The 16593-nt window shown below is 38.7% G+C and overlaps 1 protein-coding gene and 1 long non-coding RNA gene across 4 annotated transcripts; one reads left to right on the top strand and one right to left on the bottom strand.

Annotated features, from left to right (window-relative positions):
• Positions 1 to 11442: 11442 nt before the first annotated feature.
• LOC132561856 (uncharacterized) lies at positions 11443 to 13136 on the top strand. Of its 3 annotated transcripts, none has more exons than XR_009554727.1 (4): positions 11443 to 11491; positions 11592 to 11741; positions 12024 to 12173; positions 12584 to 13136. It is a non-coding gene; the product is annotated as an uncharacterized LOC132561856 (long non-coding RNA). The 3 variants fall into 3 exon arrangements; XR_009554726.1 differs by having other exon boundaries at positions 11452 to 11741; positions 12584 to 12767; positions 12818 to 13136; XR_009554725.1 differs by having other exon boundaries at positions 11452 to 11741.
• A 1167-nt stretch (positions 13137 to 14303) lies between these two features.
• LOC132561850 (complement C1q-like protein 2) lies at positions 14304 to 14693 on the bottom strand. Its single transcript, XM_060226559.1, has one exon. The coding sequence runs from the start codon at positions 14691 to 14693 to the stop codon at positions 14304 to 14306; it is 390 nt and encodes a 129-aa protein (XP_060082542.1).
• Between the last annotated feature and the right edge of the window lie 1900 nt (positions 14694 to 16593).

Raw genomic sequence — 16593 nt, 5'->3', positions numbered from 1 at the left:
TACGATAGTGGATGTCAAGGTCTCTCTGGGATCTCTTATCAGTTAAGACTTGTAGATTTATCATATACAAAAGGCCAAGTAAAGGTCATACGATAGTGGATGTCAAGGTCTCTCTGGGATCTCTTATCAGTTAAGACTTGTAGATTTATCATATACAAAAGCATCATTTACATTTTAATCTGCGATATTAGCAATAATTCCATGGATTGCAGCCAACACCATGGTGCTATGTGTAGGTAGGGGTATTCCTGATATCCCTTGCTTGGGTACCACCAAGTATTGAGGGTGATTTAGGATTAGGGACTAACAACACATGTATCAACCACAACAAGCTCAGGATAAGATGGTAGTAGGTTTATTAATCTTTGTTGTCCGGTTTCACCCGAACTATGTGGACTTCAACAGGACAACAAATGTATGAAATTTTCCCCTAAAGTACTAAAAATGTGGGCACGTTACATTATGACGTACACAATAAGGACCTTTTGTTACATTCTATAGTTTCCCTAACAGTTAATACAGTTCATTGTGTGTATTCTGCATAAGTATATATCAAATATCATGCCCGTTAGTCAAATACGTTCTGGGTTTCTCAATCTTTTGATCATAAATAGAATTATAAGCGATTGTGATTTCTGTTACAGAGTTAATAGAATTAAAAGATTTGTTCGTTTTAAACAAATGGTAGAGTTTGACTTCTACTGCTGGCTGCTTTCTCCTGTTTTGGCTGTAGTTGTGGACATCGACTGGTATCCCAACGTCTTGTTGTTCCATGTGTTCACTTCAGATGAGTTAGGAGAAGATGTGGTGTCGTCACTGTCAGTATCTGACAGTGCTAAGTCCTTCTTTAGTAGTTCAATGGCCTCGTCCATGACTGGTCTAAACTGACGGTTTTGAGGGCCAACAGTGCTTCTTGGTTTTACTCTGAATTTTACAGGGTCCAATTGTTTCCTAGTAAGTGTTTCGAACAGCCATTTATAATCAGATTTAACTGCATGGATTTTGGACATATCTTCAAACAGTTCCGGTTCCACACTATATCCCAGGTGTTCTTTTCCTAGATGACGATTATTTCCTTTCTTCCATATGTTCGTTTACACATCTTACATTTGCATGTCAAGAGTGATGACAACACAAGCAGCTCCTTTCCAATTCATGATTTATTAGTACAATTGTTGCTTACATGTTTCGAGTCCAAGTGACCCGTCTTCAGAACAACAGTCCCAGATTGTTATGTCATCATATATTGATAACAACAACATCAGTTGGTTACGTCATAAATAATGGTAGAAATGTGACATAATGATCTATTAGATTAGGTGGAAGTCACCGAACTCTATAGAGTTAGTGGTTTATAGTCTTCTGTTGTCATCAGTTACACAATAACAATATTATAGCATTGGAATAGATAACGATCGTTGAGTGTGACGATATGATATATATGTAAAGCTAACACAATGACTAACGATGTGAGTACATCTGTAATAAAAAATGAAATAAGAAAGAGTTCATAATTAGAATGAGATGAAACTGGAATAAGTAATAACAGTTCTAAAAATAGATAATATTCAGTAAAAATAGATGAGTATCGTATACGTCGGTCTGTATACAAAGTTAATGTTCGATGGTTAATGGCGTATATTCAGACTGGATGATTCGGTGGTCTGCAGGTAGGCGATGTATGGTTCCTCCGTGCGTAAGTGCACATTAATGTTTTTCTCGGTGATGGTAAGGCCGATGATGGCGATGTCCTCCTGGTTGTGATTGTTTGAAGTAAAATGTTTTGATACTAGTTTATACTGATTCTTCTGCGTAAGTAATTGGAATGGCTGGTCGCTTTTGAGCTCGTGATCATGAACAGGCAAAGGCGGCAAGGTTTCCTGCATGGTTGAGTACCCCTTGTTTGGGTGGTTTGGTTAATGTCTGCTTTAACCAGTATATCTCTTAGGTTTTTAGATCTTTTGTATGTAACCATTGTGAGTTTCCCATTCTGTTTCTGAGTACCAGAGTTGGGTTGTAACAGGATGCCTTCGTGGTCTTTTAGAATTTTGGTAAGGTTAAGGTGGAGGAGGCGGGGATCATACTGAATGATGAAGGGTATAAACTTTGAAGTACCGGGTGTAGATTCCTTGAGTAGTTCTAGTCGTTCCATGTTGTGGGCTTTGTCCAGCGCTGTTTCTAATAAGGGGCGAGGGTAGCCTCGTTTGAGGAAATAAGAAAGAATCCGAGAACTCTGGTCATCAAAGTCCTTAAAATTTGTGCAAATTCTTCTTGCCCTTGTGAATTGTCCTAGAGGTATGTTCTGTATTTGGTGTCTGGGATGACAAGAAGAATATTGTAGATATAAGTGTGCATCTGTGGGTTTTGTGTACAAGGTAGTACTCAGTGACCCCATCTTCATTTTTCAGCACGTATGTGTCCAGGAAGCTGATCTTGTGCGAGTGCATTTCATAAGTAAATTTAATAGTTGGGGGAAAGCTGTTGAGACTCTCCATGAAGGTGCAGAGGTTCTTGGTAGTGAAAGTCGAGATCATGAATACATCATTGATGTAACGCCACCAAACAAGGTGCTTTAGAGTAGCTCCCTGGAGGAACTTGGTTTCCAAGTCATCCATAAAAACAATGGCATAGTTAGGGGCACAAATAGTCCCCATACTAGTTCCTTGTTTCTGCAGATAAAATTTGTCATTGAAGCTGAAGCAGTTCTTGGTGTAAATGAATTGCAAGAATCGCAGAAGTATCCAAGTAGGGGGATTAATTTGATTGTTGTTGGTAAGCGCATCTTTAACTGCCAATATTCCATTCCGGTGTGGGAGAGCAGTATAAAGTGAAGAGACATCTGCTGTGACTAGGAGGCTGTCAGGTGGCACTATTCCCAAGGCATTGATCTTATTAAGCAAGTTGTTAGTGTCTTTGATATAAGATTTCACCTTCTGTGCTGAAGGTTCATGAAGTGGTCTACAGTGGCGGATAATTTCTCTGTAGGTCCACCTGTTGCCGACACTATAGGACGGCCAGGGTTACCTTGTTTGTGAATTTTCGGTAGTGGGTAGAATAGCGGGGTTCAGGCTGACTTGATGATGTTGTAGTTGTAAATATTTTGAGGTAAATGGGTTTTCACCTTGTGAAGAAACGCATTAATTTGCTGGATGATCGATTTAGTCAGGTCCCCATCAGGTTTTTGGTATTGGTCCTGGTTAGAAATCTGGCGCATAACTTCGGCTATGTAATCATCTTACATTTGTACCAGGTTTTTATGGGACTATGCACTGTGTGTGCATGTCTCCGTAGGTTCCTAATGGTTAAGCAAGTCCTCCTACACATTATACAAAGGAATCTCAGTTTCGTAATTGGCTGCTTCTTTGGCGCTCTTTTGGTATACACCATCATGAGATTATGTTGAGTTGGTATATACCATCATGAGATTATGTTGAGACTGTCAGTGTTTGTGGCCTGTAGGATGCGAATCCAACTATCCTCTGTTCGGAGTCGGCAGTTGGTATCTGTGATGTCATTAACGGTGTGATCTGACAACGTGATGTGTGCCACCGCTTGTTTGTCTAGTTTTTTTATTATATATGCTGTACAAGGGATTACAGATGTGGGTATTAATGGTGGTGGACCGCTCTCTGACGTAGTGTTTAACACATTTCCTACGTTTAATAGGTACATGGCACATACACTCTGACAAGAAATATGTCTCTGTACCTTAAATTCCTTATGATTGTTGTGACTTACAAAGGTGATAGTTGGTTCCATGTGTATACATATCTTACAGTCCTTAGTGCATGGGCTGCTTTCCAGTTCTGGGATGCAACTAATGTCTTTTTTTACTAGTATTTTACTAGGTTTTGTGCATACTAAGAATTAAGAAGCAATCGCTACAAGCTAAGGGTTCCGAGATGATCATTTATTATATTGTCTACCGGTTTCGCCCGCAACATATGGGCTTCTTCAGGACAGCATTCTCTGTAAAATTTATGCCTAAGTACTAAAATTGTGGTGCTAATTTATATTGTGACGTAACGACTGTAGTTCCAATAACGGTAACTCGAATTACTACATGATACTCTCGTATGTGGACGGGTATTCATGATCATAACTCATAATATCAACAGTTCATAGTGTAAAATTATAGTCAGCAGTAGATATAATAATTATGTGGGAACTGATATATAAGAAAAAGACTATGTTAGAAAGAATGAGTTAGCACAGTTCATCAAGACATATTGTAGAGTCAGATTCTGATCTATACTTTAGTGTTTTGTAATCCACAAAGTCCTCCTTGGATTTGTTGGGTGAAGATGCAGTGTTGCAGGTGTCACTCTCAGACAGTTCCAAGTCCTGCTTAAGCAAATCAATGGCCGTGTCCAATATAGGCTTGAAATTCTTGTGTGCTGGGCCTACCATTCTGATGCCTTCAGCGGGTTTTGTACGAAATTTCACCTGTTCCAGTTACGTTTTGGTGAGTGCTTCGAACGGCCGCTTGTTGCCCGGCTTTTGTGCCTCCTGTCTAGTGGTAGCTTCCGATATTTCTGGTTCTACGCTGTAGCCTGGGTGTTGCTGCTCTAAATGTCGTTTGTAAGAATTCATGCGTCCATATGACTTTTTACATATCTTACACTTATACCAGGTTTTAGCCAGTCCGTGGGTCTTGTTAGCATGTGTCCATAAGCTTGCTAAACGGGAGTAGGTTTTCCCACATCTGATGCACCCGATGCGTGTCTTCATAGTTGTAGATTTTGTCTTGGCAATGCTGGTTTTCGCCTTAGTAGTTTTCGTTCTCACCATTATGCAATTATGTTCATACCTTTTGGTTGCGATGTTCCTAGGTTTTGTGCATGATACGATCATCTAGTATTCTAATGATTTTATTAGCTCTGTGACAGTAATTGCATTCACTCATAATTTCATTTATGATCAATAGTTGAGAAACCCATAACGTATCGTCTACCAGTCACAATATTTGATATATACTTATGCAGAATACATACAATGAATTGTACTAATCGTTATGGAAACTATTGAAGGTCATGGAAGGTCATGCATCCCCTATTATCTACGTCATAATGTAACGAGCCCACATTTTTGGGGAAAATTTCATACATTTGTTGTCCTGTTGAAGCCCACATAGTTCGGGTGAAACCGGATGACAAAGATTCGTAAACTTACTACTAACTTATCCTGAGCTTGTTTCAGTCGATACTTATGTTGTTTATCTGGACAGGTTTTTATCACCAACATAGAATTGTTATGAATCCCTTTCCTGATTGAGATTTCCAAGGAACTCGCTGAATGTAAAGCAATTTTAGAAATCAGATACTGTGCTGTGTTTGAAAATTACCAACATTTTATGAAATAATCTAACACTTACAGTTGGTTTATTTTTAAGTTATTTCTGTTTTACGTTTAGATTTATGGTAAATGTTTTTATAAAAACATATGACAAATGTCATAATTTTGGACACAAGTTGTGTTGAATTCGTACAAGATAACAGTTACAAAGGACAATGAAATTCTGTGTACTGGTATGATGTTTTGTATCTTTGTTTTCCTCTACTTTCTCTTTTTTGTTATGTGTGGTTGGAAAATATTTAACTTTTCTACATTGTAAGTATAGATTCTCTCTCTTTGTGTGTACAATAGTTTCTGAAATGAACTATTATCATGTGTATATCGTGAAATTATACAAAAAAAATAAGCCATATGAAATGATAAATTTATAACCCCAGCAGAAATTTTAGTGAACAGCATACACACTAGTCTATTTATCCAGTACATTGCTGAAATCTGTGATTCAGTGATTCCCCGATGTGCTACGCTACATTAGATGGTTTGGCTGAGAGTATTCCCACCTACATTATGTGTTATCAATGCAGTTATTGTGTGTTTTTTGTTTATTTGTTTGTTGTTTTTATATATATATAGTACTTTTTTAAGTATTTTTTTTCTTTTATATGAAGCTCAGACCTGTAGCTTTCAGGGGTACCTGGTAAAGTCACACAGCAATCCCAAAACCCTAGCATGAATAGCTGTATATCGTTCCACTTTTATTTACGACTTACAATGTATTAGAAATATCTGGTTGTTATTTCTGAATCCAATCTTTTTGGGGATTTGTTGATTATTACAGCATCCACTTCTATCTTTGGGGATTTTATTTGTTGGGTATGAGGAATGGTATCCTGTAAAGTTTGTCAGAAATGTTTATTTTCATGTTTTTATAGTCACAGTCATTCATATTGTACGTTAATCTTGAGTCAGTGTATGGATTTATAGATTATACTGAAAGGATATAATAATAGTTATGGATGTATGCCACCTACATATGCACCTCCTTTTTAAAAGATCTTTACTCCAAGAAGCCTACAAAATACTTTATTAATATATCATATTGTTTTTAGCTAAATTCATAAACAAGAGGTTTGAGATTTCATGTAAATCATTCTTTGAAATTAATTACAGAGATGATAACTATATGTGTTGATATTGAATATGGTAACTATTCTCTTATTCCACTGTGACTGAAATGTTATTTCTCCGAATTTTTTGGAAAATATTTGCCATGAAAATTACTATGTACACTAATTACTTAATAACAAAATACAAATGAAAGGAGATTCTTCCAGCAAAAAGAGGAACATTTAGAAAAACAAGTATTTCCTTATTTTTTGAAGATTATATGAAGATGTAACCGAAATTTCAGGCATGTTGGCTTTCATATCAGATGAATTGTATGTTGGAAAAAGCACCAAACAAATCTACCACACACACATTTATATAAAGAAGAACACATATGTAACTACATGGTGGGGGGAGGGGGAGTGAATTCCCAAGGGGGGGATCCTTACCTGGGTGCAGTTTTCATTTCTCAGAATGCCAGATGTGGTGTCATTTTTTGTGTGCTTTTGTGTGCTTTGGAAAGACATTTTATCCCTGATGTTCTGATAGCATATAATGGGTCTCCTGTAAGTTATTCAGTGAGGTAGCCACCAGATTCTACAAGGATACCTGACCTCAAAATGACCTTGGCTGTTCATGGGAGTGAAAACTCTACAAACAAATAAACAAAACATGCCTTTCACAAGTACCTTCTATGGTACAGAGATTATAAAGTCAGTGAGTGTTCAAGTGCAGCTATTAATTTTGTGTTGGATATATTATATTATTCAAGAGCAGCTGCCAAGTAGAATTGTCTGTGATTACCAGATACATGTTTTACCATCAGTACTAGGTAGAATTTTCTGTGTGATTACCAGATCTGTGTTTTACCATCAATACTAGGTAGAATTGTCTGTGATTACCAGATACATGTTTTACCATCAGTACTAGGTAGAATTTTCTGTGTGATTACCAGATCTGTGTTTTACCATCAGTACTAGGTAGAATTGTCTGTGATTACCAGATACATGTTTTACCATCAATACTAGGTAGAATTGTCTGTGTGATTACCAGATCTGTGTTTTACCATCAGTACTAGGTAGAATTGTCTGTGTGATTACCAGATCTGTGTTTTACCATCAGTACTAGGTAGAATTTTCTGTGTGATTACCAGATCTGTGTTTTACCATCAGTACTAGGTAGAATTGTCTGTGATTACTAGATACATGTTTTACCGTCAGTACTAGGTAGAATTGTCTGTGTGATTACCAGATCTGTGTTTTACCATCAGTACTAGGTAGAATTGTCTGTGTGATTACCAGATACATGTTTTACCATCAGTACTAGGTAGAATTGTCTGTGTGATTACCAGATCTGTGTTTTACCATCAGTACTAGGTAGAATTGTCTGTGTGATTACCAGATACATGTTTTACCATCAGTACTAGGTAGAATTGTCTGTGTGATTACCAGATCTGTGTTTTACCATCAGTACTAGGTAGAATTGTCTGTGTGATTACCAGATACACGTTTTACCATCAGTACTAGGTAGAATTGTCTGTGTGATTACCAGATACATTTTTTACAATGAGTACTTTGTAGAATTGTCTGTGTGATTACCAGATCTGTGTTTTACCATCAGTACTAGGTAGAATTGTCTGTGTGATTACCAGATACATGTTTTACCATCAGTACTAGGTAGAATTGTCTGTGTGATTACCAGATCTGTGTTTTATTTCAAGTGCTAGATAGAATTTTTTGTGTGATTACCAGATCTGTGTTTTACCATCAGTACTAGGTAGAATTGTCTGTGATTACCAGATCTGTGTTTTACCATCAGTACTAGGTAGAATTGTCTGTGTGATTACCAGATACATGTTTTACCATCAGTACTAGGTAGAATTGTCTGTGTGATTACCAGATCTGTGTTTTACCATCAGTACTAGGTAGAATTGTCTGTGTGATTACCAGATCTGTGTTTTACCATCAGTACTAGGTAGAATTGTCTGTGTGATTACCAGATCTGTGTTTTACCATCAGTACTAGATAGAATTGTCTGTGTGATTACCAGATCTGTGTTTTACCATCAGTACTAGGTAGAATTGTCTGTGTGATTACCAGATCTGTGTTTTACCATCAGTACTAGGTAGTACTATAGAATTGTCTGTGTGATTACCAGATCTGTGTTTTACCATCAGTACTAGGTAGAATTGTCTGTGTGATTACCAGATCTGTGTTTTACCATCAGTACTAGGTAGAATTGTCTGTGATTACCAGATCTGTGTTTTACCATCAGTACTAGGTAGAATTGTCTATGTGATTACCAGATCTGTGTTTTACCATCAGTACTAGGTAGAATTGTCTGTGTGATTACCAGATCTGTGTTTTACCATCAGTACTAGGTAGAATTGTCTGTGTGATTACCAGATCTGTGTTTTACCATCAGTACTAGGTAGAATTGTGTTTTACTGTGTGATTATTACCAGATCTGTGTTTTACCATCAGTACTAGGTAGAATTGTCTGTGTGATTACCAGATACATGTTTTACCATCAGTACTAGGTAGAATTGTCTGTGTGATTACCAGATCTGTGTTTTACCATCAGTACTAGGTAGAATTGTCTGTGTGATTACCAGATCTGTGTTTTACCATCAGTACTAGGTAGAATTGTCTGTGTGATTACCAGATCTGTGTTTTACCATCAGTACTAGGTAGAATTGTCTGTGTGATTACCAGATACACGTTTTACCATCAGTACTAGGTAGAATTGTCTGTGTGATTACCAGATCTGTGTTTTACCATCAGTACTAGGTAGAATTGTCTGTGTGATTACCAGATCTGTGTTTTACCATCAGTACTAGGTAGAATTGTCTGTGTGATTACCAGATATCTGTGTTTTACCATCACCATCAGTACTAGGTAGAATTGTCTGTGTGATTACCATCAGATAGGTAGAATTCTGTGTTTTACCATCAGTACTAGGTAGAATTGTCTGTGTGATTACCAGATAAATGTTTTACCATCAGTACTAGGTAGAATTGTCTGTGTGATTACCAGATACATGTTTTAGAATTGTCTGTGTGACCATCAGTACTAGGTAGAATTGTCTGTGTGATTACCAGATCTGTGTTTTACCATCAGTACTAGGTAGAATTGTCTGTGTGATTACCAGATACACGTTTTACCATCAGTACTAGGTAGAATTGTCTGTGTGATTACCAGATCTGTGTTTTACCATCAGTACTAGGTAGAATTGTCTGTGTGATTACCAGATCTGTGTTTTACCATCAGAAGGTTGTCTGTGTGATTACCAGATCTGTGTTTTACCATCAGTACTAGGTAGAATTGTCTGTGTGATTACCAGATCTGTGTGATTACCAGATCTGTGTTTTACCATCAGTACTAGGTAGAATTGTCTGTGTGATTACCAGATACATGTTTTACCATCAGTACTAGGTAGAATTGTCTGTGTGATTACCAGATACATGTTTTAGAATTGTCTGTGTGACCATCAGTTTTACCATCAGTACTAGGTAGAATTGTCTGTGTGATTACCAGATCTGTGTTTTACCATCAGTACTAGGTAGAATTGTCTGTGTGATTACCAGATCTGTGTTTTACCATCAGTACTAGGTAGAATTGTCTGTGTGATTACCAGATACATGTTTTTTACCATCAGTACTAGTAGAATTGTCTGTGTGATTACCAGATAGGTAGAATTGTCTGTGTGATTACCCGATACTGTGTTTTACCATCAGTACTAGGTAGAATTGTCTGTGTGATTACCAGATACATGTTTTACCATCAGTACTAGGTAGAATTGTCTGTGTGATTACCAGATCTGTGTTTTACCATCAGTACTAGGTAGAATTGTCTGTGTGATTACCAGATCTGTGTTTTACCATCAGTACTAGGTAGAATTGTCTGTGTGATTACCAGATACACGTTTTACCATCAGTACTAGGTAGAATTGTCTGTGTGATTACCAGATACATGTTTTACCATCAGTACTAGGTAGAATTGTCTGTGTGATTACCAGATACATGTTTTACCATCAGTACTAGGTAGAATTGTCTGTGTGATTACCAGATCTGTGTTTTACCATCAGTACTAGGTAGAATTGTCTGTGTGATTACCAGAATTGTCTGTGTGATTACCAGATCTGTGTTTTACCATCAGTACTAGGTAGAATTGTCTGTGTGATTACCAGATACTGTGTTTTACCATCAGTACTAGGTAGAATTGTTGTGTGATTACCATCACCATCAGTACTAGGTAGAATTGTCTGTGTGATTACCAGATACTGTGTTTTACCATCAGTACTAGGTAGAATTGTCTGTGTGATTACCAGATCTGTGTTTTACCATCAGTACTAGGTAGAATTGTCTGTGTGATTACCAGATCTGTGTTTTACCATCAGTACTAGGTAGAATTGTCTGTGTGATTACCAGATCTGTGTTTTACCATCAGTACTAGGTAGAATTGTCTGTGTGATTACCAGATCTGTGTTTTACCATCAGTACTAGGTGTGTGATTACCATTACTAGGTAGAATTGTCTGTGTGATTACCAGATGTGTTTTACCATCAGTACTAGGTAGAATTGTCTGTGTGATTACCAGATCTGTGTTTTACCATCAGTACTAGGTAGAATTGTCTGTGTGATTACCATCAGTACTATAGAATTGTCTGTGTTTTACCATCAGTACTAGGTAGAATTGTCTGTGTGATTACCAGATCTGTGTTTTACCATCAGTACTAGGTAGAATTGTCTGTGTGATTACCAGATCTGTGTTTTACCATCAGTACTAGGTAGAATTGTCTGTGTGATTACCATCAGTACTAGGTAGAATTGTCTGTGTGATTACCAGATCTGTGTTTTACCATCAGTACTAGGTAGAATTGTCTGTGTGATTACCAGATACATGTTTTACCATCAGTACTAGGTAGAATTGTCTGTGTGATTACCAGATCTGTGTTTTACCATCAGTACTAGGTAGAATTGTCTGTGTGATTACCAGATACACGTGTTTTTGTCTGTGTGACCATCAGTGTTTTACTAGGTAGAATTGTCTGTGTGATTACCAGATACATGTTTTACCATCAGTACTAGGTAGAATTGTCTGTGTGATTACCAGATCTGTGTTTTACCATCAGTACTAGGTAGAATTGTCTGTGTGATTACCAGATCTGTGTTTTACCATCAGTACTAGGTAGAATTGTCTGTGTGATTACCAGATACATGTTTTACCATCAGTACTAGGTAGAATTGTCTGTGTGATTACCAGATCTGTGTTTTACCATCAGTACTAGGTAGAATTGTCTGTGTGATTACCAGATACATGTTTTACCATCAGTACTAGGTAGAATTGTCTGTGTGATTACCAGATCTGTGTTTTACCATCAGTACTAGGTAGAATTGTCTGTGTGATTACCAGATCTGTGTTTTACCATCAGTACTAGGTAGAATTGTCTGTGTGATTACCATCAGTACTAGGTAGAATTGTCTGTGATTACCAGATCTGTGTTTTACCATCAGTACTAGGTAGAATTGTCTGTGTGTTTACCAGATCTGTGTTTTACCATCAGTACTAGGTAGAATTGTCTGTGTGATTACCAGATCTGTGTTTTACCATCAGTACTAGGTAGAATTGTCTGTGTGATTACCAGATACATGTTTTACCATCAGTACTAGGTAGAATTGTCTGTGTGATTACCAGATACTTGTTTTACCATCAGTACTAGGTAGAATTGTCTGTGTGATTACCAGATACATGTTTTACCATCAGTACTAGGTAGAATTGTCTGTGTGATTACCAGATCTGTGTTTTACCATCAGTACTAGGTAGAATTGTCTGTGTGATTACCAGATAGGTAGAATTGTCTGTGTTTTACCATCAGTACTAGGTAGAATTGTCTGTGTGATTACCAGATCTGTGTTTTACCATCAGTACTAGGTAGAATTGTCTGTGATTACCAGATACATGTTTTACCATCAGTACTAGGTAGAATTGTCTGTGTGATTACCAGATCTGTGTTTTACCATCAGTACTAGGTAGAATTGTCTGTGTGATTACCAGATCTGTGTTTTACCATCAGTACTAGGTAGAATTGTCTGTGTGATTACCAGATCTGTGTTTTACCATCAGTACTAGGTAGAATTGTCTGTGTGATTACCAGATCTGTGTTTTACCATCAGTACTAGGTAGAATTGTCTGTGTGATTACCAGATACATGTTTTACCATCAGTACTAGGTAGAATTGTCTGTGTGATTACCAGATCTGTGTTTTACCATCAGTACTAGGTAGAATTGTCTGTGTGATTACCATCAGTACTAGGTAGAATTGTCTGTGTGATTACCAGATACATGTTTTACCATCAGTACTAGGTAGAATTGTCTGTGTGATTACCAGATCTGTGTTTTACCATCAGTACTAGGTAGAATTGTCTGTGTGATTACCAGATACATGTTTTACCATCAGTACTAGGTAGAATTGTCTGTGTGATTACCAGATCTGTGTTTTACCATCAGTACTAGGTAGAATTGTCTGTGTGATTACCAGATCTGTGTTTTACCATCAGTAGAGATTCTACTTACAGTAAAGCTTTATTTTTACTAACCTGTTTCCTTGTCTAGTTACATTTGTATGTATATGCCAAATACTTGTTACTACTGTTTTGTTGTTACTGTACTGTTGCTGTCCACACTTAAAGCATTGTAAGCTACATATATGTAATAAATTATAAAGCAGAAAAACATCTTTGTTCAAACATTTTTTGTTTATGTCATCAGATGATTGGCTGTTGTTGTTGTCTTTTGTACGCACCCATGAATTTACCAAATACTGTGGTGGGTAGGACATAGTGGCAAAGTGAGAGGTAGATGTTACTTTAATACAAGCCCTTTCATCACCAAACCTGCTTAATGGTTATATGTAAGCAAGAGTATTTTAGTACATGTTTTTAGCCCACCATCATTAGATGATGGGCTATTCAAATTGCTCTGCGCCTGTGGTCCATCCGTGGTCCGTTTGTCCGTCCGTAAACAATTTTTGTTATCGCTATTTCTTGAAAAGTAAAAATGAATTTATCACAAATTTCATATGTAGGTTCCCATTGGACTTTAGTTGTGCCCATTTTAATTTTGGGACTGGTCAGAAAAACAAAATGGCCGAAAGGCGGCCATATTGGATTTTGACTGAGAGTTTGTTATCGCCATTTCTTGAGAAGTGCTGGATAATTCTTTCTAAAAATTTCATATGTAAATTCTCCCTGATCCCTAGATGTGCCCATTAGATTTTGGGTCTGATCAGAAAATCAAATGGCCGACAGGCAGACATCTTGAATTTTTACAATGAAGTTTGTTATCGCTATATCTTGAAAAGGAACTTATAGATTTCTCTCAAATTTTTTATATAGGTTTCCCCTGGACTCTAGTTCAGCTAATGTGATTTTGAGACTGATAAAAACACAACATGGCGGAAAGGCAGCCATCTTGGATTTTGAATTTGAAAGTTTGTTATCGCTAGTTCTGTAGAAGTACTGGATGGAGTTTACTTAAATTTCATGTATATGTCCCATGGTCCCTAGTTGTGCCTGTTTGAGTTTGGGACTGATCAGAAAAACAAAATGGCCAACAGGCAGCCATTTAGGATTTGGCCTAATAAAGATTGTTATTGCTATATCTGAAGAAGTACTGAATGGATATCTCTCAAAATTCATTGTTTATTCTTCTTGTGCTCGTTTGATTTTGGGACTGATAAGAAAAAACAGAGGGGCAGGTAATCTTTAAAATCTTTTGAAAGGATTTGACTAAATTTACCTAAAATATCCTTCTGCTAAGGAAACCTGGTCATAACCGTTATTAAACAGCAGATGTATACGATCATGTATTACATTATCGCAACTTGAGATGCTGTACATATCAGTACGGAATTATGTACCCGGAGAAAGAGGTCCGTAAATTCCACAAAATAGGACTGGTATTTTCAGCGCTTTCAATTTTGACGGTGGTGGTGTCTCCTTGTGCTAACTCAAACACGACTGTTTTCTCTGAAGCTTCCGCCCAGTTCTTTTCCCCCGTCCACAGAAAACCGGCAGCGACGCCATTTTTCAAGAGCTGCGAGTATACCTGTCCGGTTGTGACGAGTCCGATTGCCCAAGTGAAGACATACACTCCTTCTTCAGGACAGGTAAATACACCTGTTGTTGGGTTGTAGCCTCCTCCTAGATTGGTCACTGGGTGGTCATTCTTGATTGTAAAATCATCACCAGGATAATGAATGCCGTGGGACAGGTAGGCATAAAAAGCCATTGGTTTTCTATCTGGACGTGCAGAGAGAAAACATCTGAGTATAGAAAGGGACATCATTTAAGGACAACCGGGCGGTTATCGAGTGACACTCTCGGGGACTGCCGAGCGGTTATCGAGTGACACTCTCGGGGACTGCCGTGCGGTTATCGAGTGACACTCTCGGGGACTGCCGAGCGGTTATCGAGTAACACTCTAGAGGACTACCGGGCGGTTATCGAGTAACTCTCGGGGACTGCCGAGCGGTTATCGAGTAACACTCTAGAGGACTATCGGGCGGTTATCGAGTGACACTCTCGGGGACTGCCGAGCGGTTATCGAGTGACACTCTCGGGGACTGCCGAGCGGTTATCGAGTGACGCTCTAGAGGACTACCGAGCGGTTATCGAGTGACACTCTCGGGGACTACCGAGCGGTTATCGAGTGACACTCTCGGGGACTACCGAGCGGTTATCGAGTGACGCTCTAGAGGACTACCGAGCGGTTATCGAGTGACACTCTCGGGGACTACCGAGCGGTTATCGAGTGACACTCCGGGACTACCGAGCGGTTATCGAATGACGTTCTAGAGGACTACCGAGCGGTTATCGAGTTACACTCTACGGGACTACCGAGCGCTTATCGAGTGACGCTCTAGAGGACTACCGAGCGGTTATCGAGTGACACTCTCGGGGACTACCGAGCGGTTATCGAGTGACACTCCGGGACTACCGAGCGGTTATCGAATGACGTTCTAGAGGACTACCGAGCGGTTATCGAGTTACACTCTACGGGACTACCGAGCGCTTATCGAGTGACACTCTAGAGGACTGCCGAGCGGTTATCGAGTGATGCTCTTGAGGACTACCGAGCGGTTATCGAGTGACACTCTCGGGGACTACCGAGCGGTTATTGAGTGACACTATTGGGGACTACCGAGCGGTTATTGAGTGACACTATTGGGGACTACCGAGCGGTTATCGAGTGAAACTCCGGGACTACCGAGCGGTTATCGAGTTACACTCTACGGGACTACCGAGCGGTTATCGAGTGACACTCTCGTGGACTACCGGGCGGTTATCGAGTGACACTCTCGGGGACTACCGGGCGGTTATCGAGTGATACTCTCGGGGATATGAACACACATATGAAGCGCAATATCAGACCTCAAATTACAGTTGTCTTAAAAGCTACACAAGTACCGGTAAGCAACACGCAACACATCAAAAGAAAAAAGTACTAAATGGTTAAATAAAGCCATGTAGATATCTATCATGGTTTTACTAATAGAGAAAGTGACGTCACAGCTGTCATGGAAACTGACGAATATTAAAACAAAGACGTGTCTATGCTCGAAAGAAAACAAAACACGAAGAACAACCCTACCATAAAAGGTAAGTTGTCTAATATAAAGTGAGAAATCACCGAATTACAATACAACTGTATCCCACTGAAGAGGACACACCTAAAGTTTGTCGCACATCCTAGATCCACAAAGACGGAAACTCTATACGACCAATGATGGTTCTATTGGTTATGGTGTCATCAGGTCACTGACAGACACTCTCTAACCGATGGTGGTTGTATTGGTTATGGTGTCATCAGGTCACTGACAGACACTCTCTAACCGATGATGGTTCTATTGGTTATGGTGTCATCAGGTCACTGACAGACGTTCTCTAACCGATGGTGGTTCTATTGGTTATGGTGTCATCAGGTCACTGACAGACACTCTCTAACCGATGGTGGTTCTATTGGTTATGGTGTCATCAGGTCACTGACAGACACTCTCTATCCGATGGTGGTTCTATTGGTTATGGTGTCATCAGGTCACTGACAGACACTCTCTAACCGATGGTGGTTCTATTGGTTATGGTGTCATCAGGTCACTGACAGACACTCTCTAACCGATGGTGGTTCTATT

The sequence above is a fragment of the Ylistrum balloti genome, unplaced genomic scaffold (assembly GCF_031769215.1).
Source record: "Ylistrum balloti isolate Yb309-2 unplaced genomic scaffold, AGI_CSIRO_Ybal_v1 Utg371292, whole genome shotgun sequence".
Taxonomy (NCBI): domain Eukaryota; kingdom Metazoa; phylum Mollusca; class Bivalvia; order Pectinida; family Pectinidae; genus Ylistrum; species Ylistrum balloti.
The sequence above is the reverse complement of the archived record's forward strand: the minus strand, read 5'-3'. Positions and strand labels throughout refer to the sequence as shown.

Bases quoted from the DNA above. Each gene is read 5' to 3' on its own strand.
- LOC132561850 (XM_060226559.1), bottom strand. From the start codon at position 14,693: ATGGCTTTTTATGCCTACCTGTCCCACGGCATTCATTATCCTGGTGAT.